This window comes from Trematomus bernacchii, unplaced genomic scaffold (genome assembly GCF_902827165.1).
Source record: "Trematomus bernacchii unplaced genomic scaffold, fTreBer1.1, whole genome shotgun sequence".
In the NCBI taxonomy this organism is placed as follows: domain Eukaryota; kingdom Metazoa; phylum Chordata; class Actinopteri; order Perciformes; family Nototheniidae; genus Trematomus; species Trematomus bernacchii.
This window is the reverse complement of record NW_022987513.1, coordinates 3,463,971-3,489,671: the sequence shown is the minus strand read 5'-3', so window position 1 is coordinate 3,489,671 and position 25,701 is coordinate 3,463,971. Positions and strand designations below refer to the sequence as shown.

General features: G+C 40.1%; 1 protein-coding gene across 1 annotated transcript in view; it reads right to left on the bottom strand.

Moving 5' to 3' along the window:
* LOC117470278 (roundabout homolog 1-like) overlaps positions 1-25,701 on the bottom strand; it is a 115,475-nt gene that overhangs the window by 25,444 nt on the left and 64,330 nt on the right. Inside the window, exons 3-9 of the mRNA XM_034114992.1 lie at positions 18,254-18,411; positions 11,346-11,466; positions 6,065-6,203; positions 5,832-5,959; positions 3,357-3,365; positions 2,516-2,640; positions 1,768-1,939 (exon numbers count right to left, since the gene is read on the bottom strand). Of these exons, the coding sequence (XP_033970883.1) occupies positions 1,768-1,939; positions 2,516-2,640; positions 3,357-3,365; positions 5,832-5,959; positions 6,065-6,203; positions 11,346-11,466; positions 18,254-18,411 (852 nt within the window). The remainder of the gene's footprint in view (positions 1-1,767; positions 1,940-2,515; positions 2,641-3,356; positions 3,366-5,831; positions 5,960-6,064; positions 6,204-11,345; positions 11,467-18,253; positions 18,412-25,701) is intronic.

The window sequence follows — 25,701 nt, the reverse complement described above, 5'->3', positions numbered from 1 at the left end:
GAGAAAAAACGACATAAAACATGACCCCATATTGATTTATTTCCATTACCTGTAGCAGGTTTTTCACTGAGTGGATGCTTCTCTTTTCCCACTGAGGCGGCTGCAGAAAACATCTCCAAAACAAGCATGCTTTATACATAATAGGGCTGCACTGAGAAGCTATAACTGTCTGTTTAAACCTGGAGCAATTACCTTTATTAATTTACCATATGTACATAGCACACTGTTACCCAAACACATGTAATCATTTTCACACAGGTTATTTTAATTGGGAGCTTGCAGGCTTTGCTGGCTGTGTGTAATTACTGGAATGGGCCTTCAAGCATATTTAAATTACTTTTTTTTTTTTTTATTATTAGCACAGCTATTTCATCACCTAGGATTTTGATGATAGGCCCTCATACCAGTTCTCATATAAAAGTAATTTAAAAAAGATATTACATGTCCATCTTGCAGTCCCAACTCACTAATAGTTGCAGTAGATTAGAACACAGCCTTTGTTGAATTAATAGAAAATAAAATTACAATTGATAATAGTATTTCTAGATATACATTGTTGTATTACATTACACAGTATATTATTTTGCTGTGCAGTATTTCAAATTGCATCCTGTTTTAGCCTGTTCTATTTGATATGGTTAGGTTTTTCTTTTTCCTACAATGAACTTGCCCCATCAGAGTACAGTATGTAGCCTGAATTACTCAATTGTAGTAGGTACAAATTGTGACTGATATTGGGTATTAAAATATAAGCAGTTTGTAGCTTAAATATGGCCTGTTATGCTTTTTGGGGTTTACACTTTCCTGAAATGTGTTATATAGGTTGTTGTGCATGTACAAGGTCTGCAAAGGCTAAAATCCCAAAGTTCCCTGCAGAGGGAGTTTCTCTCCCACCCACTCCCCCTCCGGGCCTGAAACGCCTCCATTGGACTCCTTTGTCTACTTCTTTGTAAACATCACTACATAACAGTCACGCTTCTATTGGCTAGCGATCCATTGCATTGTAAATGATTTGCTAAGGGGCGGGACATTTCCAACACATCTCTAAGCGGTTCACCAATCACACCAGAGATGGCCAGCTAACCAATCAGAGCAGTCTGGGCTCTGGTTTCAGACAGAGGGTGAAAAGAGGTGCTGCAGCACAGGCAGTATGAGAAAAAATAAAGAGCTTTTTGAACATTAAAGCATGGAGACATGTCACAGGAGAGGTACTACATACAAATATGAACCTGGAAATGAGCCACAAAGGGCCCCTTTAATATTTTTCCTTGACTTTTTTTTTGGACTAATCAACAAAACATCTGAATATTCTGTAGTAAGTGTGTTACACTCAACAATAATACGCTACCATTTTTAAATGTCTTTGTTTCCTTTGATGTCTTGTTGGAGTAACCTTTTTATTTCCATTGCCTAGACAACTAATGTGCAGATGACAATGAAGCCTTTGAATATTTTTCTATTTCCTCTTACCCTTTTTAGATTACATTTTGTTCAGTTGTAAATTAAGAAATTCTATTTTCACAGGTAAGATACACAAGGCCAGACAATCCTCAGACACAATCACCATGGAAACAGACTGTTTTGTGCCCCCCGGTTATTACCAAATACTACACCTTTAGTTAAGGAAGCCTAACACACCTCACACGCCCAACAAAGGAAAACTGCCACAGTAAAGAAGCCAAAAAACCAAACATTGAAGCTAAAAATCTGCCAAATAAAAGCACCCCCATCCCGTCTGCCCTCCATCACACTTTCCCTTTTACTCACAGTCTGTGACCTCCAGCAGTGCTTTGATTATGACACTCCCGGCGATGTTGAGAGCCTGGCAGCTGTAGAAGCCTCCATCAGAGCGCTGAACATCGGTGATGGTCAAACTGCCCATCTGGGACACAGACAGACGGCTATAGGGCTGCGGCGGATGGTTGGAGAAGAGCAGACTCTGGAGGGGCAAACAGAGAGTTAGATACACATTGGCTTTATTTGCTCTGTGTAGCTTTAGTGCAGGGGTCGTGTCCAAACTGTTTTCACCGAGGGCCACATACAGAAAAATATACGAAGAGCTGGGCCGCTCACGAGAGGTATATTGCCTCATAAGTTCAGTTATAAGTTAGAAAAATCAATCAAATGTAGGTAAATGATGCTTGTGAGTGTTGGCAGCTCATCCCTTAAAACAGAAGCCTCAGAGTGATTATAATAAGGAGAAATAGGAAGGGTGTATTTCAAGTCGTTATGTTAATAAGGGCTCATATCAACTAAGATATGTTAGAAAATATTTAATAGACTGAATTATTTGAAAAGTGGTCTTATTAATACATGAATACTGGTGTGTAATATATTTTTACATTTATATTTAAGAAGTACAATATAAGACAAGCACACGTTTCATTTGTGGGCCATATTCAATTATACTTTTTGAATTTGCTGAGGGCTGATTCAAAATGGTCCGCGGGCCGCATTTGGCCCCTGGGCCGTAGTTTGGACACCCCTGCTTCAGTGTGATGGGGGGGAATCTCACCTCACTGCCCTCCCTCTGCCAGAAGATAGCGGGCTGTGGGTTGCCAGTGGCCTCGCAGTGGAAGGTGACCGTCCTGCCCACCCCCACCACCTGGTTCCTGGGGTGGATGGCAAACGCTGGGGGCACTGCAGAGGAAATTAGGCGCTAATTACCTGGCAGCCTGACACATTTTCATCATTTAGATTTAGCATATTCAAGTATGCATGAAAAGCTAAAGGAATATAGTATATAGCAAAAACAGTCATTATTTACCTTTTTCATGAACAAACAGCACATATCTTTTAAAGAGGCCCTATTATGCTTTTTGGGGTTTTTCCCTTTTCCTGTATGTGTGCTATGTTTTTGTGCATGTAAATGGTCTGCAAAGGCTAAAATCCAAAAGTTTCCTCTAGAGGGAGTTTCTCTCCCAAACACTCCCCCCCTTTCCTGAAACGCTTCCATTGGACCACTTTTTACTTTCGTTATTACGTAACACTTGCTTCTATTGGCTAGTGCTCCAACACCTTGTAAGTGATAGGCTAAGGGACGGGACCTCTCTAAGCGGTGGACCAATCACAACAGAGCCCGCCAGCTAACCAATCACAGCAGACTGGGCTCTGGTTAGGGTTAGGGTACCCTAAAAAAATAAATAAAGAGCTTTTTGAACATTAAAGCATGGAGACATAGTAGAGGCACAAAAAAACTCAAATGAACCTGAAAATGAGCATAATAGGGCCCCTTTAATGTACCCACACATAAGATGAATTACATACTGTATTGATGGATGGAATAAGGACAATGACAGGAGCTCAATATTTCTTGTTGCTGTCTGGTGGTGGATGAGGGATGGATGACAACTTACCGGTGTTGACTACAAGGAAGAAACAAAAAAAGAACAATGTAATGAGTAATGTACATGGAGATGCAATGGCTTTCAACAGTATTAACACACGCTTGGAGATACAGCACAATGAAATTGGTATGGAAAACAGTATGAAGTTAGCAATATACTGTAGGGGTGCAAGTCAAAAGTGTATTCACTTACGTCTAAGAACATTTTTATTTTTTTATCCAAAATATATATATTTATTTTATTATATTAATTTCATTTCTGTTCATAGTGTTTTTCACAATATCCATTTTCTTTCATTTTTATTTAACCGTTCAAAAATAGAGGGGTAGAAGGAAATAAAAGAAGATGGATAATTTATTGATGATTAAGTATTAATATGATTCATCTATCTCCATTTCCTCCTAGATATACTGTATATAAAGGGCATGCATGATATGAGAACCATCCATATGCTCATACATTTTTTGAAATACTTTGAAAAAATAATGACCATAAAAGGAGAGGATGCTTTTAGAATCAAAAGTATAACGCCTTAAACTTCAAAAAACAGATGTCAAAGGACAAGACGTGCTGTTTAGCCCCTATTAGCCCCTGCAGACTGTGAGGTGTGAAAAGTACATGTAATTGCTGGTTTGAGTTACAGAGCCCGTCAGCCTCGAGGCGCATTTGGACACAAGATACAATCCCCTAACGAGGACATAAAACGGTGAGGGCAGAGTAACAAGCATTGGGTCCGGATGAAGTGAGCTGCTGGTGCTCTGTGAAGATTTGCTCCAGTAAATGTACTGGACAAACAAAGACACTTTTTAAGATGAGAAGTACTGTGCATCCTGACATCTGTGAACTAGATTTACAGCGAAATGAATGGCTAGCTAACCAGCTTGTTTTGGAACTGCTGCGGGAGGAAGACTGCGGTAATTGCTTAACATTTTTGGGTTCTGAGACTGTCTTTAAAAAAATGTAATCACGTGATCTTGCAGAAAAGCTGCTTAAGCACCCCTGTCTGAAAGGATGTGCATCATGTATAGGACTTTTTTTTTTTTTTTTTAAAGTTATCTAACAGACCCTGCCAGAATACAGATTGTTTAAACGAGTGCAACGCTGAGAAGTCATTTCATTTCAAACTTGGGACCTGTGCAAAGCTCCTTGGCCCACTCCATCTGTTTTAAATGGCAGCTGTTTAATACCAACCAAATGTTCTATGTCAGTAAAAATGATTTTGTGGTTACTATATTTATGATCGCGCCTGCCAGAGTTTTTTCTTTGTAATAAAACCATAAAACACACATTATCTTAGATAGCTCTGTTTCCTCATATGCCATGTATTCCATTCACTTCCAAAATCCGCTATGCTACCAACCCCCCCCCCCCCCAACTACTCGTTTTCTCAGGTTTTTGGAAGCAGAGGAAGACGATGCAATTAGAAGCATGTCATTTCCCAGCATGCATCCAACCTGCCCTTATCTTTAATTAAGTCCTAGTGCCCTCCCGGCCTATGTCACCCACTGTGTTACTGCCTTGTGTGTTGAAGTGTGTATATAATGCTGTATGTATGTTTGTGCAACTATGCAATGTGACTTGTTGCTCTTTCCTGATGCTGATTTATGGAATGAAGGGTGTCATTGTGGCGGGACCGCTCAGACAAAATTAATCCGTTTCCTGCGGCCACGCACACATTTACTTTGCATGCTCTTCTCGGTTTATTCAGGACATTACCATGAAATGTGTTGTAAACAAACTGCTGCAGTGTCCTATTCTGCTTTTTTTTTTTTAAAGAAATGCTACTATATGACCTCAGGCAAGGATGTTAAACAAACTGAAAAAACTAAAACAGAGATAATTCTGCCTCTATGCTGTCTTTTTTATTTAAAAAAACAGCAGCATAATATAACTTATTTTCCTCTTTTTTCATGCCATTTGGTTTCTGTGCTGACAGTGTTTTAATAAATGATCAAATAATTATTGATTTTGTTCATGTACTAGAATATAACAAGGAAATGCAGCACTTCATTTTGGTTTCAAATGTAACCTGAAACTATTATTGTTTTGGAGATCTGCAGTCTAATGTAGCAATGAATATTATTCTACCTATGTTTTAAGTAACTGTATAACTCTATATATTGTATGGGCTGTCATAATGTATGCAGTCTTATTTTCCTATTTTCTAATTTATTTGTGGTTCAGATAATAATCGAATAACCTTTTTTTGAAAGTTATCTCTTAAATTCAACACAAAACCATAAACGTATAATTGTTTTGGAAAATCGCAGCATTTCTTTAAGCACAACTGGGAACTGAGAGTCACTGCATGCTAATTTGTGACACTTCAAAGCAGGATTAGTTCTCCTGCTAAGCTAGAAGCAGCTGTGTTGCAAATACTTCATCCATGAAAAGGACATCTGAGAAAAAAGAGTGTGAACTGTGAATGAAAGAGAAGATGGGGCATTTAGATGACATCACATGTGAGGGTCGGGTTGTACTGACCGTGGACAGTGAGCGTGGCGGATGATTCAGACTTTCCAACCATGTTCTCCACCACACATGTGTACGAGCCCACGTCAGAATAGGTCACTTGGCGAACAATCAAGGTATGGTCCTCTTGGATTTCAGATCTGGAGGCGGGAGCGACACACACAATCAGGAGATAAAAGGAGAGGTTGGAATGCTGGGTTTGCATGGTGTGTTAATGTGTGTATAGAGGAGCCTTTGTGCATTACCGGCCCTTAGGCAGGTCAGAGTCGTCTTTCCTCCAGCGGACAGTGGGAACAGGGTCTCCTTGTACCACACAGTGGAACTCCACGCTCTCCTCCGCCAACGCCACCACACTGCTGGGCCGTTTCACAAAGGTTGGGCGCTCTGCAGAACACATGTCAATGCAGTGGTGGATGAAGTACCCAGATAATTTACTTCAGCAACAAGTTGTTAAATGTAAACATTATTAGTTATTAATTATAAGTAAAGTCCTGCATTGTGATCCTTTTAGGGATAGCATCAAAATGTATTAAAGGACTAAAAAGCATAAACGCTAATTCTCATGTGTGCTGTGTCAAACTGTATTGGTGTAATGAGATTGTAATATGGCTGAAAAATTGGTGTAAGAACGTTGTAATATTGGTTTTATATATTCGAATAGAGGGGTACAAATGGTGTAATATGTTTGTAATTTTGGTGTAATATGCGTGTCATTTTGGTGTTATAATGGTGTAATATGGGTGTAAAATATATCAAATATGGCTTTAGTAATATATAAATGAACACCATTTATGGGCAAAGGAATCACAGGAGAAACAGATTGTAAACTGGAAAATAAAAGTCTTGAAATGTGCCTATAGCCTAGATGCATTAGAAAATACACATATATTTCCAAAATATGTATATGTCCTTGCCAATGTAAGGGTTAATGTTGCAGGTAAAGGAATACCTATTTTGTTTAACCCTTGTATGGTGTTCGGGTCTGTGGGACCCGTTTTCATTATTTATCTAAAGAAAAATGATATGATTAATTCATTTTTCAAACACACACTCAATGGCCTTGGCTCATTTTCTGTGAAGAACATAAATCAGAACACATTTTCTGCCCCTGCCATTCCCGCACAAGGTTGCAACATTGTTGATAAATTCAAACATTGTTGATACATTCAAGCACTGACACCTGTCTGCTCTCACATTCCCACATTATGTCTTGCAGGAGCCAATCTTTTCAAACTATCCCAGCTGCACATTTGGGGCGGTACACAATCAATAAAGCTTCACCAGTTTGGGTCCTTATCACAACTGATCAGGATGGCCAAACGATTCTCTGCTCAGAGGGCCTTGTAAATGATTTTGGAAGAGAGAAAACCATTTGATGATGATGTAGAGGAAGGGGAAGAGGTTTCAGAATATGATGATCACATTTCTGAGAATTCTGAGTCTGACAGTGACTTTGAAGAAGAGGATGAGATTGAGTATCAGCTAGTTAAAAGAAAAAGACGAGCTACAGGTCCAGCCGGTCAGCAGCCAGCTCCAGGACCAGCCGGTCAGCGGGCAGGCTCCAGGACCAGCCGGTCAGCAGCCAGCTCCAGGACCAGCCGGTCAGCAGCCAGCTCCAGGACCAGCCGGTCAGCAGCCAGCTCCAGGACCAGCCGGTCAGCAGCCAGCTCCAGGACCAGCAGGTCAGCAGCCAGCTCCAGGACCAGCCGGTCAGCGGGCAGGCTCCAGGACCAGCCCGTCAGCAGCCAGCTCCAGGACCAGCCCGTCAGCAGCCAGCTCCAGGACCAGCCGGTCAGCAGCCAGCTCCAGGTCCAGCCCGTCAGCAGCCAGCTCCAGGACCAGCCCGTCAGCAGCCAGCTCCAGGACCAGCCGGTCAGCAGCCAGCTCCAGGACCAGCCAGATAGCAAGTGAAGAGATATGGATGTCAAAAAATTGTGAAATTGAATGGTCTTCTTGCACAAGAGATGAGCCACCTCGCATTGCTGCCAATGTGATAAAGATGCAACCAGGGCCAACACGGGCGGCAGTTACTCATGTGCAGGACATCAAGTCTTCTTTTGAGCTTTTCATAGCAGATTCCATCCAGGAACTTATTCTGGATTGCACTAATTTAGAAGGAAGGCGTGTTTTTGAAGAGAGGTGGAAGGAGATGGACCAAACCAATTGACATGCCTACTTTGGGGTTCTTTTCCTTGCTGGAGTTTTCAGGTCCAAAGGTGAATCCACAGAATCTCTGTGGGATGCAGAAACTGGCAGAGAACTTTTCCGTGCAACAATGTCTCTGGAAAACTTCCACATAATTTCAAGGATTATCTGCTTTGATAACAGAGACGGCAGACCAGCTCGACGACAGAGAGACAAGCTAGCTGCCATCAGGACGTTGTGGGACAAGTGGATGCACCGCCTCCCCCTGTTTTACAACCCTGGGCCTAATGTCACCATTGATGAGCATCTGATGTCATTTAGGGGCTTCTGCTCCTTTAGGCAGTATATACCAACTAAACCTGCAAAATCATGGGATAAAGATCTGGGCTGCCTGTGATGCCACTTCCTCATATGCTTGGAACTCACAAGTCTACACAGGGAAACCTGATGGAGGAGCTCCTGAGAAAAATCAAGGAATGAGAGTTGTCCTGGACATGACTCAAGGACTCAGTGGACACAACATCACATGCAACCATTTTTTTACATCGCACAAGCTGGGACAGGATCTCCTAAAGAGGAAGCTCACCATGATGGGAAGGATACGGAAAAACAAGTCTGAGCTCCCACCCCAACTGCTGATTTCAAAGAACAGGGCTGTCAAATGTTCCAAGTCTTTGTACACGGCTGACACGTCCCTGGTATCCTATGTGCCGAAGAAAGGCAAGAATGTGGTACTCATGAGTACACTGCACAGGGATGTGAGAATCTGTGGGCAAGAGCATCAAAAACCAGAGATCATCATGGATTATAATGCCACAAAAGGAGGGGTGGACAACATGGACAAGCTGGTGACTGCCAACAGTTGCAAAAGGAGGACCCTACGCTGGCCACTGGTGATTTTCTTTGATATCTTGGACATCTCAGCTTACAACGCCTTTGTCATCTGGATGGCAGTGAACCCAGAGTGGAACAGAGGGAAGCTGCAGAGGAGACACCTCTTTCTCGAGGAACTGGGAAAGGCACTGGTGAGACCTCAAATCCAGAGAAGGCAACATGTCCCGAGAACCCCAGCCTCTGCAGCCATCATGAGGAGGATTCAGGAGGAGAATGCTGGCGCCCCATCCACCCGACCTACAGAACCACCATCTGCAGAGCCTGAAGTAAGTGCGTAATGCTGTTGCAGTACATGTCTGCCTTGCGAGAGAGAGAGGTGATGGTAAAATTCCTGATCTTTTTATCTTTTCATTATTCTAGGTTGCCAGCAGCAACAAAAAGAAGCGCTGCGAAGTGTGCGGACTCAAGATGGATAGAAAAACCCAATATACATGCATCAAGTGCAAGAAGTACATATGCAACATACACACAGTAAAACTCTGCCCCACATGTGTTGTATAGGCTTGTAAGAAAATACAATGTGTTAGATGGGGCTGAAGTTCTGTCTAGCTTAACAGTTGGTGTTGTGTAAACTGACCAGAAAGGGTTACATTTCAAATGTTGTTCAAACAAATACAAATCTATAGTTATGAAAAACATTGCTTCTTTTGTACATTTTTGATTATAATTGATTTTTTTTTTTTTTTATCACATTTTATAAATAAACAAACAGAAAACGAGTGGCACTTTAATTCATTAATGTGATCTAACAAATGTAAAAGGGCAAATATCAACCATATATTGCTTGTAATTGAGATGAAGTAAACATCTGTTGAGTATTTTAACATAAAATAGTTTGATTGTGTTGAAACCCAAAAAGGCAGCGGGTCCACCAGACCCACGGACACTGGCTGAATAACCAAACATATGAACACCACACAAGGGTTCATTATATAAAGTGCTAGATAAGTTGTGAATTTCACCAAGGCATCAATAGAGGTTAATATAAACATATTATACTGCATAAAATATAATTTCCAATATCTTATCATTATTTATATGAATCTAAAATGTAAAAGTAACTAAAACAAAACAATACTTTTATTGGAATAAAAAAGAACAATATGTGCCTTTTAAATGTATTGGAGTAGTTGTAATACGTGGCAGAAAATGGAAATACTCAGGTAAAGTACAAGTACCCAAATAATAAATGTACTTAGTAACTGTCCACCACTGTATGAATGTTATCATTGTCATAATGTCGAAGTGCCTTCTATATTCCTACTCTTTTTTATGTTATCCTTGAACAGCTCAAATAATTCAGTATAAACATAATAAAATTGTTGTTCATTTTTCTTCCTCTTGGTGTAGTTACTGTACCTTGTCTAAACGTTACTGCACCCAGTGTAATAATGGAATGTATATTGTTTCGATTAGGGATTTCTATCGTTTTACAATAACATGCAGTTGTTGCAGGGAAATTATAGCAAAGTAATAACATTTACTTTGGAATTCACATATTGAATGTGAGCACAGTCAGTCGACTATCAAGTATGAACAGAAAACATTGATAATGTTTGTGTAACTGGCTCTTAGCTATCTTGTTTGTTTGTTTTTTAGCTCTAAGTACCAACTCTGCCTGCTCCCATGACTTTAACCGATTGAATGTTTAATACAAAGCCAAAGAAAATATCATCTAAAAAAAAAAAAAAAAAAAAACCTAGCAAACTATGGAAATCTACATATTGCAATTATCATAGAGTTGGGAGGCATAGAGTGATAATCATCCGTCGGTCTCCAAAGTCATTTATTATGCTCAACCTGTGGAACAATATTTTTCGACCCATTTCTGCATTCAGCGAGAATATTCTCACAGCCTTGAATGGCTCTATGAGACAACAGGCTACAGCTCCAAACCTCAACCAAGGTCATCTAACCATGTGATACTGATAAGAGTTATATTCTGATGGGAAATGTTGAGAAATAAGTGGTGGGGGGGGGTGGAGAATAGAGGTTAGAAAGAGGCGCTGGAGGTGGCATGCAGAGCTTTCTTCTTGAAAGGGGTTATAGAGTTGGAGCTACACTGAAAAAACTGAAACGCTGACTTTAATTAAATGTATTACAGTATGTCAATACATTTCACATAACTGTATTAGGTCAGTTGAAAGCAATAATATTAAGTTGAACCTAATATTTTTTTATTCAAACTTAATATTGTTGCTTTCAACGAAACTAATACAGTCATGTGAAATCTCTTGACATCATACATTCAATTAAAGTCAACGGTTCAGTTTTTTCAGTGTAGCAACGGTAGATTTTCAGCCCGTTTTTGGTGGAAAACCTCTCCAAAGCTGGCAGATTAGATGGTAGTGCTGCATAATCAATGTAATTAACAGCTTATTATACCCCCCGCATGTGAAAAAGCCTTTGCATAGCAGACTGGCAAACTGAGAGGGTACTTAGACTAAATAAAGCACTGCAACATTGTGAAAAGCAATCATATTTTACCTAGCACAGTGAGTTCAGCGATCTCACTCTCCCTCTCTCCCACCATGTTGGTTCCAACGCAGATGTACTTCCCCGCATCACTCTTCCTGGTGTTGGTGATCATCAGCTTGCCACTTCGGATCTAGGAAAAGGCACAAATAAATATGTTTTTGTGTATATCATCTATACTGTATGTGCACTGTGTTGGTGAGTTTCAGAGTGAGCTTGGCACTTTTATAATGTATGTAATAGTAGGGTGGTTAGAGAAACAATAATTGATACAGCAGACTAAAGCCATATTTTATAAATATATCCAAAATGCTTATGCGATGTAAAATAGGTGGACAAACGGCATATCTTAAAGTTGAAAAAAGGATAATAAATCTGAATATATTTCCTAGTTTACCGAGTGTGTGACGGTTTGAATTCCCTACGTTCTATATCTCAACATGTGACATTCATTTCATTTTTTTTAATGAAAACAATTAAATTAAACAACAAAGAAAAAGATAAAAACAAAAGTTGTCATCACATAATATTGCAGCGCCACCTAGACAAGCATTGAATACATAGATGTTACTGTACCTGAATTGTCAGCATAAATCTAAGTAATATTGTACCATGATTTTAGTTTTGTTATAATATCTTATTAAGGGGCCTCTGGTGATTACCAATAATAATATGGCCAACATTTATTTTTCTATAAATGAGTTAAGGTTAACTTCTGACCCCCAAATATAATCACATTACATTACATTTCATTTAGCTGACGCTTTTATCCAAAGCGACTTACAATAAGTGCATTCGACCAGGAAGATACAAACTAGAAGAAAACAGAATCATATAAGTACATCAGGTTTCATAGAGCCAAAACATTTCAAGTGCTACTCAACTAGCTTTAGATAAACCAGTCCTTTGTTAGTATATAAGTGCTTTGTTAGTAATTCTATCGCTCGAAGTGGAGTCGAAAGAGATGAGTTTTCAGTCTGCGCCGGAAGATGTGTAAGCTTTCTGCTGTCCTGATGTCAATGGGGAGCTCATTCCACCATTTTGGAGCCAGGATAGCAAACCGACGTGTTTTTGCTGATGGGAACTTGGGTCGTTTGGGTCGTTTGGCTGATGCAGAGCAGAGTGCACCTGCTGGGGTGTATGGTTTAACCATGTCCTGGATGTAGGAAGGGCCAGATCCATTCACAGCCACACCTTTGGCTATATGTCATTTTGAAATATAAATGTGTATGCGCTTGACGGCACAACACTAAGTAATACGTGTGTGCATCTGTATGCATCTCTGTATCTGAGGAATAATATTTGCACTGCCTTTCAAGCTGCACAGAAGGTCACCCATTACAAAATTACATAATTCATATCTAGTGCTACATTAGCACAGAACCCTGGGAACAAAGACACTGGCTCTTTGTAGAGACCTTCCTCAGATGTTCAGTCAGCTTTCTTTGCCTCTCCCAAACTTATCTGCACACACACACACATACACGAGCAGACTTTCCCACACAACAAAGAGGCGGCACATACAAAGATATATGCACTCCATACTGTTTTCAATCTTTTTCAAATCCTATCCACCAGACGCCTCTACAGACTAAGGATTTATAGTGCTTTCAGTGTCAGCAGGCATGATACTATAGCAGGTAAACACGGCAATGTGAAGATAAGGCAGCCATCCCCCGCACCCAGACATCTGAAACATTCCCCTAGCCATTCAATTAAACTTTCAACCTCCATATTATGGCTTAAAATCACTTTTCTCCTATACTCGCACTGAGCATGGGCATCCATCTATTCAAAGACACACACAGCATGCAATAGTTATTTAAGTTTTTTTCTTAACAGAGGTCAAAGGGCAAGGCTGCCTACAGTGCTGCGCCCGTGAAGCAGGCAGGGGAGTGAGCGTCATGGCAGAGAGCACCTGGTCTGGTGAGCACTCTCCACTCACCACGTAGACTACATCATTAAATAGCTATACTGCAGGGATGAGACCAACAGCATTTCATTCATTAGTCAGCCTCCTCCGGGCTAACCTTCCACCACAAACTGTTCATACTGTACAGCAAATAAATAACAACTAAGAGCGGCCTAACTACGGCTGACATTCTAAATGGGTTGCAAATGATGTGGTTTTTAGAGGAAGATTTAACAGACCGTGGTTTGGTTCTATGTACGGTTTTATACAAAATGCCAACCACTAGTGATCATAAGGAGCAAGTGGGGGAAATTGGAAACTGGTATTGCAAATTCAGCAATTCCTGTTGGTATCCAATGGACTAGATTTGGACTCATAGTAGAGTCATGCAAAACGTTCTGATTCTACATGACTGGAAATACACGTGCACAATTGCAAACAGCGGTTATGCTGCCATAGATAAAATATGAAATCATTGTTGGATTCCTAGAAAGTCTGACATGTACTACAAGACATAAACAGTGTTTAATTGGACCATAACATATTAAACCACTCAATAAAATGAATCTCTCTTTCACTCTTTTTGTTCTTAATAACATATATTTTGATTTGCTTCATCTGATCGATACGGAAGATGATTAGGGCCACATGTAAAAGAAACATTTGAGATCTGACCAAAAGAGTTATTTTATATTATATATATTAGTTATGAGATTGAATTCCAAATTCTGAGTTTTATCTCAGGTTTTATTCTCAGTATTCAGATTTGTTTTAAGTCAGAAAAAGTATTGTTTTAAATTCTGACTTTATTCTCCGAAATCACATTTGGCCTTAATCCTCTTCCGTAGAGCTACTAACCCCAGCCCAACCATAGAACCGGTGGGCATATTACATTAGGATGTGCTTCCTTGAAGTTGGTGCAATTTATTTGTGGACCATTCTATAGCCCTATAAATAATATAGTTCAGTGTTTGTGTGGCTTATTTGCACATGAAAGATAATAGAATTGCATGAACTTCTAATTTACATTAATAAAGCTGCACATATAGAATAGTGGAACCTATGACATGTAGACATACAATAAACGCCTTCTTTCCAATTACTTGAATGTCACTAGATACATGTATTATTTGCTCATAATCTTTCCGACAACCGCGTTTTCCATTTCAGTGAGCAAGCACTAATATTTTCATTAAATGCATAGCATAGCATTATTAAAATCAGGTAATTGGGGTTACCCAGCTGAACCATGGATAAAGAGATTTGTATCTTAGATTCATTGGGTATGGAGCATAAGTAATGACTGTCTCTTTATTAGGCAATATCACCTTGTGTGGCATCGTCATAATGCCTGTAAAGTATTCCTAAAGGACTGCAAAGATGAAAGCATTGAGTAATGCTATACTTTTTGTATCCATTTTGGTGTTTGCTGTAAATACTGCTGCACTAGTAACTTTAGCAGCTGATTAAAGAGCAGACCAAGAGGTTTTTTTTTTTTCATTTCCCGGACTGACCACTCCATTTCTAAGAAATCCAAATGTGGTTTGTCCATCCTCCATCTCCCTCAGCCTTTCATTTTTGCTCTGTGTCCTCTTTCCTCTTCACATAGCCTGAAGGCACATTCTGAAGCTGCTATGGTGTGATTTACATGTATTTTTAAGGCACCTTCACTCACTCTTTCAAAATGTAAACCAACAAACTTTCCCTGTGTGTGTGAGAGAGTCTTTTCAAAAACCGCTATTAAGAATTAGCTCACAACTTTATCCAAGTATCAGTATTAATAAATGATGGTCACGAGGGAAACACTCAAAAGGATGGAAAGTAGCCACGAATCGCTTGCGGTGGACTTCTTTACTCTTTGTACAGTAAGTGATGTCTTTGAGTGAACTCTCACGGCAAAGACATATTTCCATATAGAGAAGATGATTAGGGAGGACAAAGACAGGCATGCAGAAAGTACAAAGCAAAAAGCAGCCTTTGTATTTCCCTCAGAGGAGCCCCCCCCCCTCTAGCTCTCATCCCTTAAATCAGAGCTAGCTCCTCTGTCCATCACAGTCCCCCAGAGAGACTCTACCTGTCACTCCGCACTAAAATGAGCTTTGAATCTGCTTTTGTGAGTCCCTAGGAGTGTGTACACATTCACATAAACAAATCATACACACACATAGAATCATATGAGCTGCTATTGAGTCAAAGGAAGGAGAAGCCTGTTCCTGCCGGCCTGTCCAATCAGACGCCTCTGGGTATTTAATCACTTGTATGTATACAGAAACATGAAAAATAAATCACTGCTGTGTACTGTACACCACATGACAACTTAATACATCACATTAATAACATGCTGTAGCTCAAAGGATGACATTTGCTAGAGCCAGCTTGTTATTTTCTCTTGTTGTTTATGGTTGCCATCGGGCATATACAAAGTATTACAGTATATTCACAGTTTTTCTTTTCACTGGTTATCATTTTTCTGTGCAAAATCAATCTTCTGTTGGGTATTCATGGGACATTTTCAATTATCTGCTGATACTCAGCGAGCACATGGGTTCAGATGAGGTTATTTGTCTTTCTCAAGACATTTTTTTCTAATAACAAACCGAGTCAAAGTCAAATTGAAGACCAGTTGCAGTCGAGTCTGAGTCAAGTGACCAACAGAATGGAAATAGAAATGGATGGAAATGGAGGATTTGAATAAATTATATCCTAGAATAAGGAGCAGCGCTTAGTTATACTATACAGTGCCCAAAGCGGTGTAGAGGGACTGGTGCCTTGCTTAAGAGCTCCTCCACAGTGCTCAGGAACTGAACTGGCACCTCTTAAAGATGGCTCTTAGTCTGTATGGAGAATTGAACCTGCCTGTTCAAGACCATAGTTAGCAATACTGTTTTTCCAATGCTAGTCCTCTGAAAAAATCAAGTCAATGTTGGAACTGAGTTGGTACTTGGTTCAGGGGGTTGAGGTAAAATCGAGCAAAACACTAGGATTGGGCGAACTGTTTCACATACAGTATTTGACATCTGCCAAATGGTCCCCATCAGCCCAAAAAACAGTTATAGCTGATGTAGTTGTGTAAGTCTGCTTTTGGCATAAGGAAAATACAACGGTACATCCCAAAGTTTCTGTCACAGAAGGAAGACTCAAGCTTAAAGGGGACCTATCATGCAAAATGCACTTTTTGATGTATTTTATACATAAATATGTGTCCCCGGTGTGTCAGGGAACTCACGTAGCGTCATAAAATAAAACACTCTCTCTTTTCCTCCGTGCGCAAATCTCTAAAAACGGGGGTACAACGGAGCTGATCCAGATTTGCCATCCGATATGACGTAAATTACGTCATATTAGCAGGATATAAAAAGGAACTCACCTTGCATAAACTCCGCCCCCTCTTATTTTAATTTTTTTCAGTTTATAAAAAAAAAAGCTTTATACCCAAAATCAGCACTTTTGTAACAGGAAGAGAAATAGAGGGATATGAGGCATGGCTAGAATGGGTGATCTGTTTGGTTTTTTGACCAAAACACTTCATAGACATTTTTTTAATAGTTTTTTATATATCTGAGACCTATGCTATTGCCTACAAATAGCATGATAGGTGACCTTTAACCTGTTCCACTCTGAGCCTGTTTTTCAGGTCTCAGGCTCGAAAATGACATTCCCAGAACAAATGACCATATCTTCCCTTCTAAAAGGGTTAAATTAATAATCTTTTCTCAAAGTAATGATAAACCTGTGAGTTGGATGTAGAAGTGTCAGAATCAATATAAATGTTTTTTATTTTAAAGAAAATTCAGATTTTACATAGTAAAAAACTGTAAATTATAGTGTCCGTCCAAAAATTATTTTTTACAGATAGTGAAAACTACCCTTGGATGATGGGTTAGTAGACTAAAAGCTTTAGGAATCCAAAGTACAACATATAATAAGTACCCTGTATCAAGATTGATGCAAAACAAGTGAAATTTGACCTTTTTAGAGAGATTTAGCCAAAAACGGGGCCATCTGGGGTCATTTGGGTGGATTTGACCTATCTCTGGCCCCCCTTGCTCGATCTGGTTGGTTGACATACCCTTGTGACCGTTAGAGCCAATAGAATCGAAGGAGGAGACTCGCATAGACACACATTGTAAAGAAAAAATGTTGCCGCTTCGCGTGTGGAAAGCGAAACTAAACTGGAGGAATGTCTCCTTCTGGAGTTTGGAAACTAAAACGCAGTTGTATTGCTTATGGATTATCAGAAATAATTTCAAAGAAGGCACAGACACATAGGATGAACCTATGGATTAACTGCAGCATCGTTTTTTTATCGTTTTAATGCCATTGAAGACCACTTTTGACCAAGGTAAGTCATATTTACATGTTTAGCTTCTTGGCTCCACATGTGATGATGTACGCTTTCGTTGATAGCGTCGCGAATGTTTATCACTGAGTGTTGAGGTGGGCACCGTTAGATTCAGTGTCTCCAGGACACCAAAAAATAGTGTTTGGTTGTGCATCTAGGATAAGTAATAAGGGAGTTCTGAGTGAGTTTATGTGCCTTTGTCGGTCCCGTTTTTTCGATCGAGGCTAATTCAGAGGCTGAGTGCTAGCATTGTGGGGTTTTTTTTGAAAAAAAAAATTAAAAAGATCAGTTAGCTGAGTTTCTTCCCGTTACATGGATATAACACATTCATAGTTTTATTCAATATTAAGATTCCTTAGACGTTGTTTCCTGCAAATGACGCGTTTATCCGCCCGGTACCGGGGGGAAGGCGTGAAACAGGTTAACTGCCTTGTTAAGTCATCATACGTTTGAAAATATGCTGAAAATAAGTGGTTTCAGGGTCCTTCGATACCGTGTCCTGCTTCAGGATGACTGAATTAAGACATAATCAGTTCTCTACTGATACAAATAAACTCAATACCAAAAAGTTAGATCAAATAGAAGCAGTATCATCCCAGCAGTGTGTAGCCCTGTGATTAATTGTATCTTACGGTAATGGTAACATTAGTAACTCGCTTCTCTTACTGTGATGCGTTCATCTCTGTCATCTAAGTTGGAACCATCTCTCCTCCAGGAGATGGTGGGTTCAGGGTGCCCTCGGGGGGGTTGGCACTCCAGCACGGCCGGCTCACCCACTGCCACCATGACGTCCACCGGGTTCTGTCTGAAGTCATCGCGCAAAACTGGAAAAGAAACAGAGAGGCAGAACAGTCAATGGAGTGCAATTCAATGACGTCTGACTATGATTTGACCATGAAATATTACAATATTGGGTCATATTATTGGCACCTTCAAGGTTGTATTTATTGTGTCAACAAGAAGAGCTCTTTGACTGATGGGATAGTGTGGTATTCACAGCTTTCACAAGCACTGGGGTACAAAGTTGTGACATACAGTATGCTGTTTTTTCAATGTCAGAGCCCAGGGAATTGCTTTTTATTATTTACGTTCCATTTTTCTCTGTCACCTACCCTATTTTAGTTCCTGGAATGAAAATGAAATGCACAAAACACAAAATGATCCCTACTTTTGTAATGGGAACAAGGGCATATTGTCAGTCACCTAGCAACGGTGACTTTAACCATTGAACAGCAGCATATTGCGTACTTTACTTCCTATGTCGAAAATATGACCTTACAAGTTCCATTTGAAGGCAGCAGAATAAAGAGCTGTTTGCTAGCTCTGTCTATCACATCATTTTTTAAGGCACAATACCAACTCCTGCCGAAAAGACCTTCCATTTGATGAGTTATAAATACAGTATACAGATATAATGTAATATATCATGATGCATTGTATATAATATCACAAGGAGTCATCATGGGATTATTTCCTAACTCAAACAGGGACGAAGTCTATTGGGACAAGCTGCTGAGAAAGCTGTCTAAATGGCTGACAGTAAAATGAGAAGATACACTGCTGCAGAGCAACGCTGAAAGGTGAGATCCAGACGGCTCCACCAGCAGACAGCGGAAAAGCTACCACAGCAATTTATCATCTTTCCACAACGAGTAGCCTGCGCACAGAAACAGAGCTCGCCAGCCAGCCAGAAGCCGAACTGGAGACAAAGCAAACCCGCATCCACTCCATGAAGCAAAACAGAAGAGTGAGATTTCTGGTGGCCACAGGCAGCTCATTCCTGTCTCCACCATGGGCTGGATAGAAAGGTCTCCACTGCAAAGCCTCAAGCCGTAAACAGCATTAGGAGAATCACGTTTCTGATGAGAGGCAAGGGATTCTAAAGATGTAAATGTGTCAAAACAAATCCACTGCAAAAAGGGTGTTCCTGAAGGGGTGGAAATGTAAAAAAGGGTTATTATGACATGTCTGTACCTTTAAGAAATCTGGTTTATTCATTCCAAGTGTATTTGAAGTCTCTAAAGATCTGCGGTCTATGTATTGAACAAATTACAATTACAACAACGTGTATTGGACTGTTTAGTAATGTACTGCATTGTGCTATCTACTAGGATGTCACCTTTCTAGAGTTTGTTTTAGGCCTTCATCTGCATTATTTGGTTTTGGCTTCACAGACTATACTAGACTCTACAATCTATACCTTAAAAAAAACCTGGTATACTCTGTCCAATGCCTATCTTGAATTTCTTACGATATGGAGACCATGTATTGAACATCTTAGGATAGATAGATGACAACAAAATATATTGGACTGTTCTGCACTGTACTGTATTGTGTTGCATCGTGCTAATGGCTTGGGTTCCAGTTTTCTAGACTATGTTTCTGGTCTTCATCAACGTCACTGGGTCTTGGCTCTATTGACTCTGAATCAAAATGACTGACTTGATGGTGCATATTTTCCATGGCCAGTTAGTTGGTTTTATTATGTAATGTCTACTACTCTGTTTGTCTTCACGTGTTGTAAAATAACAATCTAACAGAGTTCTAACATGTAATATGAGACGTTTGTCAGCAAGAAAAAAGAAAGGGGTACATGATCAATTAAACTATTGTTTGTTCTATACAACTGAGGAGAATTCTGCTCCCTACGTGGTGAACAACATGTGCAAACATAGACGCCTGGCCTGTGCATGAGTGACTGCTGTTAAGCATTCCCAGTCTTAAATTACAGCGGGGGGCTTAGAACCTGAACAAGCCAAGGGAGTTGAGCCAACACAGAGAGAGAGCAGAACTGAGTCGAGCTGGGTTGGGGTGAAAAGACAGGAAACAATGAGGAAAAAGGCATAATGGCTCCCAGATGGCGGCAAACTCTTTCACCTCTGGCTACGGATTTGTACATAACGCCTGACAAGCGGGCCTGAGACGCCTGATGGGCACCGAGGATATGGGAGAACAAATTGGGATGACCTTCTAATTGGAGGCATTGTGGCCCCCGCACTTCTTTGAGCTCCACTCTGCTCGCTGCTCTGCCCCTCTGATCCTCTGGGCAGGGCTGCAACTGGATGACTGCAGTTGACTGAGTCCTGATGGGAAACAGCTGTCTGAAGACCCCCCCCCCCACCCACCACCACCAACCCCCAACACCACCGTGTCACATGATAAAAGGCATTCCTCATGGGACGCAAAAACATGGTTGAGGTTACGCCAGGCAGGAAGAAAGTGAGACCATCACGATTGTGCGTACAGTGTGTGTGTGTGTGGTGTGTGTGTGTGTGTGTGTGTGTGTGTGTGTGTGTGTGTGTGTGTGTGTGTGTGTGTGTGTGTGTGTGTGTGTGTGTGTGTGTGTGTGTGTGTGTGTGTGTGTGTGTGTATATGATTGATTGACTGATATCTCATAAGTTTAATGGAAATTGAGCTACACATCTGTTTTTACTATCGTGTGAGGTCCACATGTCTCTGTGGGATTTGAAGCCTGGACTATTTCCTCAAACCCCTTTGTTAAAAGATTTATTTCTAGTGATAACGCTGGAATTAGTGTAAGACATAAGGCAAAGGCAGATATGGGTTAAAAGCTTATGAAGGTTAGTAAAGAATTTTCTCATAAGCATGCATGTTTTAGTGTGTGTTTGAACAAGGAAGAGTTGGCCCGTTTGCGCATATTGTGCTGGGTAAGCACCTAGAAAATAATCTGGAACATGTGCTTGTAAAACGGACTGTTTATGTTCTCAGAAGGGAAAATGTATTAAGTTGTAATGAGAAATTATGCATGCTAGAGTAAAAATCATGTCAGCATACTTAAATTGTCCAGTTTCTCAACATTCTTGGGTTTCTTTCTTTGTCGTCCATTAGCGCCACACAATTAAAATCCTTTCTGCTTATCATTGAACAAATCCTTACAAGATTTTCTCTAGGAGTGGTGTTGCTGACATTGCTAGGGTCAGGATCATTTGCAAAATATGAACATGAATAATGAGGAAAACGTGGGGTTGATGCATTCATGAAATATTTCAGGATGATTAATGAAATGTAGACATCCTCTAATGACTGCCCTGATTTCGGGAATGTTAATAAAAATGATGTGGAGGAAAAATCACCACAAATGAAAGCCTCATTCTTACCTCTGCTATGCAAACAGAGATTATTTTTCTAAGAATTCTTTGATTGCAGATGATTCATATTTCTCAAGTATCTCCAAAATTGTAACTAAACATTCAGAATTTTGCTACTTCTGTTTTATCTGTATTTTAAGAAGGGTCTTTTAATAAAAACACTGAATAATGCAGTTTCCGCTCTGATACCTAGGGTTGGTAAATACTGAATCTAAATGTAACTGTTTTGTCTGTGCTGTGTACGTGTTATACAATAAAAAGAGGATAAACTGTAAGAATGTGAATTTTATGATAGCTTCTGGCAGCAAAAACCAAAATGCTGGCACATGTGCAAAGGGGTTACGTCGTAATTAAAGGCCACTAAAACATACGCACCATTACCTTGATTAAAATTACAGTTTTCTCCAGGTTTTAAATGGCTGGAAATATTGTTTATAATGTATCAAATATATATCTCACAGCTGGTCATTTTAATGTGCGAATAGGAGTTATTAGAGACTTAAGGCTTTGTGGGCTTTCTTTTCGCTCCAGTTATTCTCAAATCATACTTTTTTTACATCACAAGTTGCACCCACATGAATTTCACAGGTTTTTTTTTTAAGCCTAAAGCATGTCGACTTTTGCTTCTGACAGTGAAACCCACCTCTACAGCTTCTGAAGCCGGCCAGCTCGCTTGTTTAGCTGGAGCTTTACACCCTCTCTCGGTCTTCTTTTCACCCTCCATCTGATCCCTCTAGATGAGAATCTCATAGCCCACTTCAAAGCATCTGCCCTTGGCCTCGCTACCCTGGATCTGACAGTGTCTGACTTGTTGTTAGTCCTCTGGAGCCTGAGCAGAAGCATGAAAGGCCTGCTGCAGCACAGCTCCAATAATCCTCTCTGCAGAGTCCAACTCCACCAAAAAGAAGCACAATCCAACCCCGCAGAATACCATATCACACTGCATCACTGCATGAGATGGCCACAGGCACCTTCTGTCATCGCAGTCCACAACAACCCTCCCTCGTGACTTCATTTTGTATTCAAAGTGTTTTTAAATACAGCACATCCAGCTGTACAACTGTTTTGGTACAACAATAACCCAAAGTCAACATCAACATTACTGCGAGGCACTGACGGTTTAATATCAGTTAAAGCTTTGCCAAAAGCAGGCCAGCAGCTGTGCAGGCTTCTGCTTCCAGCTCATATTATAGTTGAGGAAAACAATTAGCAATCAGCTCATACAAATGCCTGTTTAGAGGCAAGGGACAGATTTAAACTTTGAGTAAAAAAAACAGTTTGTCCACATCATTAGTTTGATGTGTTTTACGTGTTCTTTTAATTCATCAGAAATGTAATTCGAGCAAATAAAAAAAGGGAACCTGTATTGGCGTGTAGGAACCTGCTGAGTACAATGGAACCACATTTTACAATCAGCAGGTCTGAGCTTGAAATGTATAATTAGCTGCCAAGTATATAATACCTATATTATTTATTAAAGAAATTCACATTCTCAAAAGTCTTTCAGATGCAGTAAAACAGGCCTTACAATGTCAAAATGTAATATATTCAGTCAGAGAAAGAGCTGGTTATTATTATATATATAATTATAGTTCTACTGCGTGGCACTCATATCCAGGCAGTTATAAGTATAACATAAGTACTGGCATTTATGACACTTTCACATTTCTGAATGTGGTTCTAAAACACTTAAGACCTTTGATTTTGTCAGATAAGGCATGCATATGGTATTGTCTTTGAAATGAGGGTTAAAGGAATAACAATTGTTCAAATCACTAGCACTCACCTGTCTGTTCACTATTTATGAAGATAAAGCCATGAAATACTAGGAATTGCTAGGAAATACATATTTTAAATGTTTTATCCATACACAACCAAAATGCATACAAATTACAAGGTGTGGTTTTAACGGGGACTATTTTTTTGCTTGGAGCAGTTACTTTCTGGAGTCTGGCTGGTTGCTTAACAACCTCTCTAGGGACTCTAAGGATTCCCAAACATGTTGAATTATTCCTTTAAGCAAAACAGAACTCTAATAAGATGGTATGAGTAAAATGAAGTAAACTTGACTACCACATCTTTATATATTTGAACAGATCAATAACTAACAATTATGTGTTTACTTACATATGATACTTACAGTAAAAAGGGAATATCATTTAACATTCTGTATTTCAATATTTAATCCATCCCATGCATTATTAATCAGTTATTTGAGTATCTAGTACACACTGGCATCCTCTAAATGGTTTAATAGTGAGGGGAGAAAAAACATGTTATGAAGACTAAAGAAAGACATAAACCCTGTTTTATAAAAAGATGGTCTCTGCAGTGTGACTAGTTTTCTTGTACTTCATCAGAACATGTGTAATATGGAAATTGTAAAATGGAAAAAAAGGCAGAGGCTGGAATTAGTTCTATTGCGTGGCACTCTTGACCAATAACCCACTTGAACACATTATTCCAACAGTAAGTAGTTGTTAGTCAAAAGTAAGTACTGACATTTATGACACTATCCATATTTCCTAATGTGGTCCAGTGCTTGAACTCCTTCATTTCAGTTGAAACACAAAACAGCCCGTCAGGACCTCGACACAAACTGATGGACCCAAATTTAATTTCAAAGATCAGGAAATTCCTTTTAACAGAGTAGGTACTGGAATTAACAAAAAGCGCTGACAAGGAGGAACAACTATGCATAACAAAAAGAGAACTTAAGAAAGAAACTTAAGCCTACAAAATTAGCAACAAAACAAAACCTGACATGAGTGAAAGCGATATTTTCTGAGCTGAGGCATGGCACGACCATTCGGGGAAACAAACAAGACGAACTGACACAGGACAGGGGAGAGACAGGACTATTTAAACATGAGGTGAGTGGGAACAGGTGGAGACAATCAGGGGCGGGGCAGACACTGATGATGGCGGGAAAAACACACAGGGGGAGGAAGAAACAGGGCCTGAAATGAAAGACAAGAGGTAAGTAGAAAATAAAACAGGAAATGGAAAAAGAGACATGACAATAAACACAGAGGGTGTTTCTCAATCGCGAGTAAAGCTGCTTCAGAGCCACTATTTCAAGCATACTACGTCATCGAGTGCCGCCGAAGTACTGTTCCAATCTCCAGCATACTTGGAAATCTACCGAGCCCGGCGTACTCCGTTTGGAGAAATATCGAGGCTGCACATGAGTAGACTCCGCAGTCTTAAAATCCCCACAATGCTTTGCGCACGGACCAATTTCCCCAAATCTGTGGCGGAAGATGTAAGGCGGGGCCTCTCATATGACGCACACCTGCACACTTGCTAGCGTGTTCCACTCTTCGTTTTCCGAATGCCAGGAAGTATTCTTGACTCGCTTCTGAAGCAAGATGCTCGGCAGACATGTGCTACCAAGCAAGCGTACTCGCGATTGAGAAACACCCACAGACTGACTAGAGATGAAGGATCTAAATAAACAGACATGAAAAAACATGAAAATGACAGACATAATACATAAACATAACTAACACATTTGACGAGACACAACACAGCCTTCTTTGACTAAAATAGCCTGGAACATGAACTTGAAAATATATAGATGTAATACCCAAGGCTAGCATTACAAATACAGCTATCACCTAACCCCAACAGATATGAAATCCTTGACTTTTTCTCACAATATATCTCATGACCTTTCCCTACCCCCTACCTCTCTACTTCTATCCTACCCCCTCCCTCCCCCCTCTCCCCCTTTACCACCTCCTACTCGTTTTCTCCTCCTTGCTTTTAGAGCTGTAGTCTGGAGAGACAGGAAGCTGCAGGAGAAACAGCTGCTCCTCAGAAAAAACAATATGCAAAGCTGGTCGGAAAAAAGGTCCAGTATCCGATACCATAATATGATCATATGAAATGCAACCAAGCGAATCCAATAAAAAAAGAAGGTCCTGCGAATGCAAATTAGACTCCATCCTTTAGCTCAGTCTCATAACTACAACACACGAGACTTGTGGAGTACACACTTGT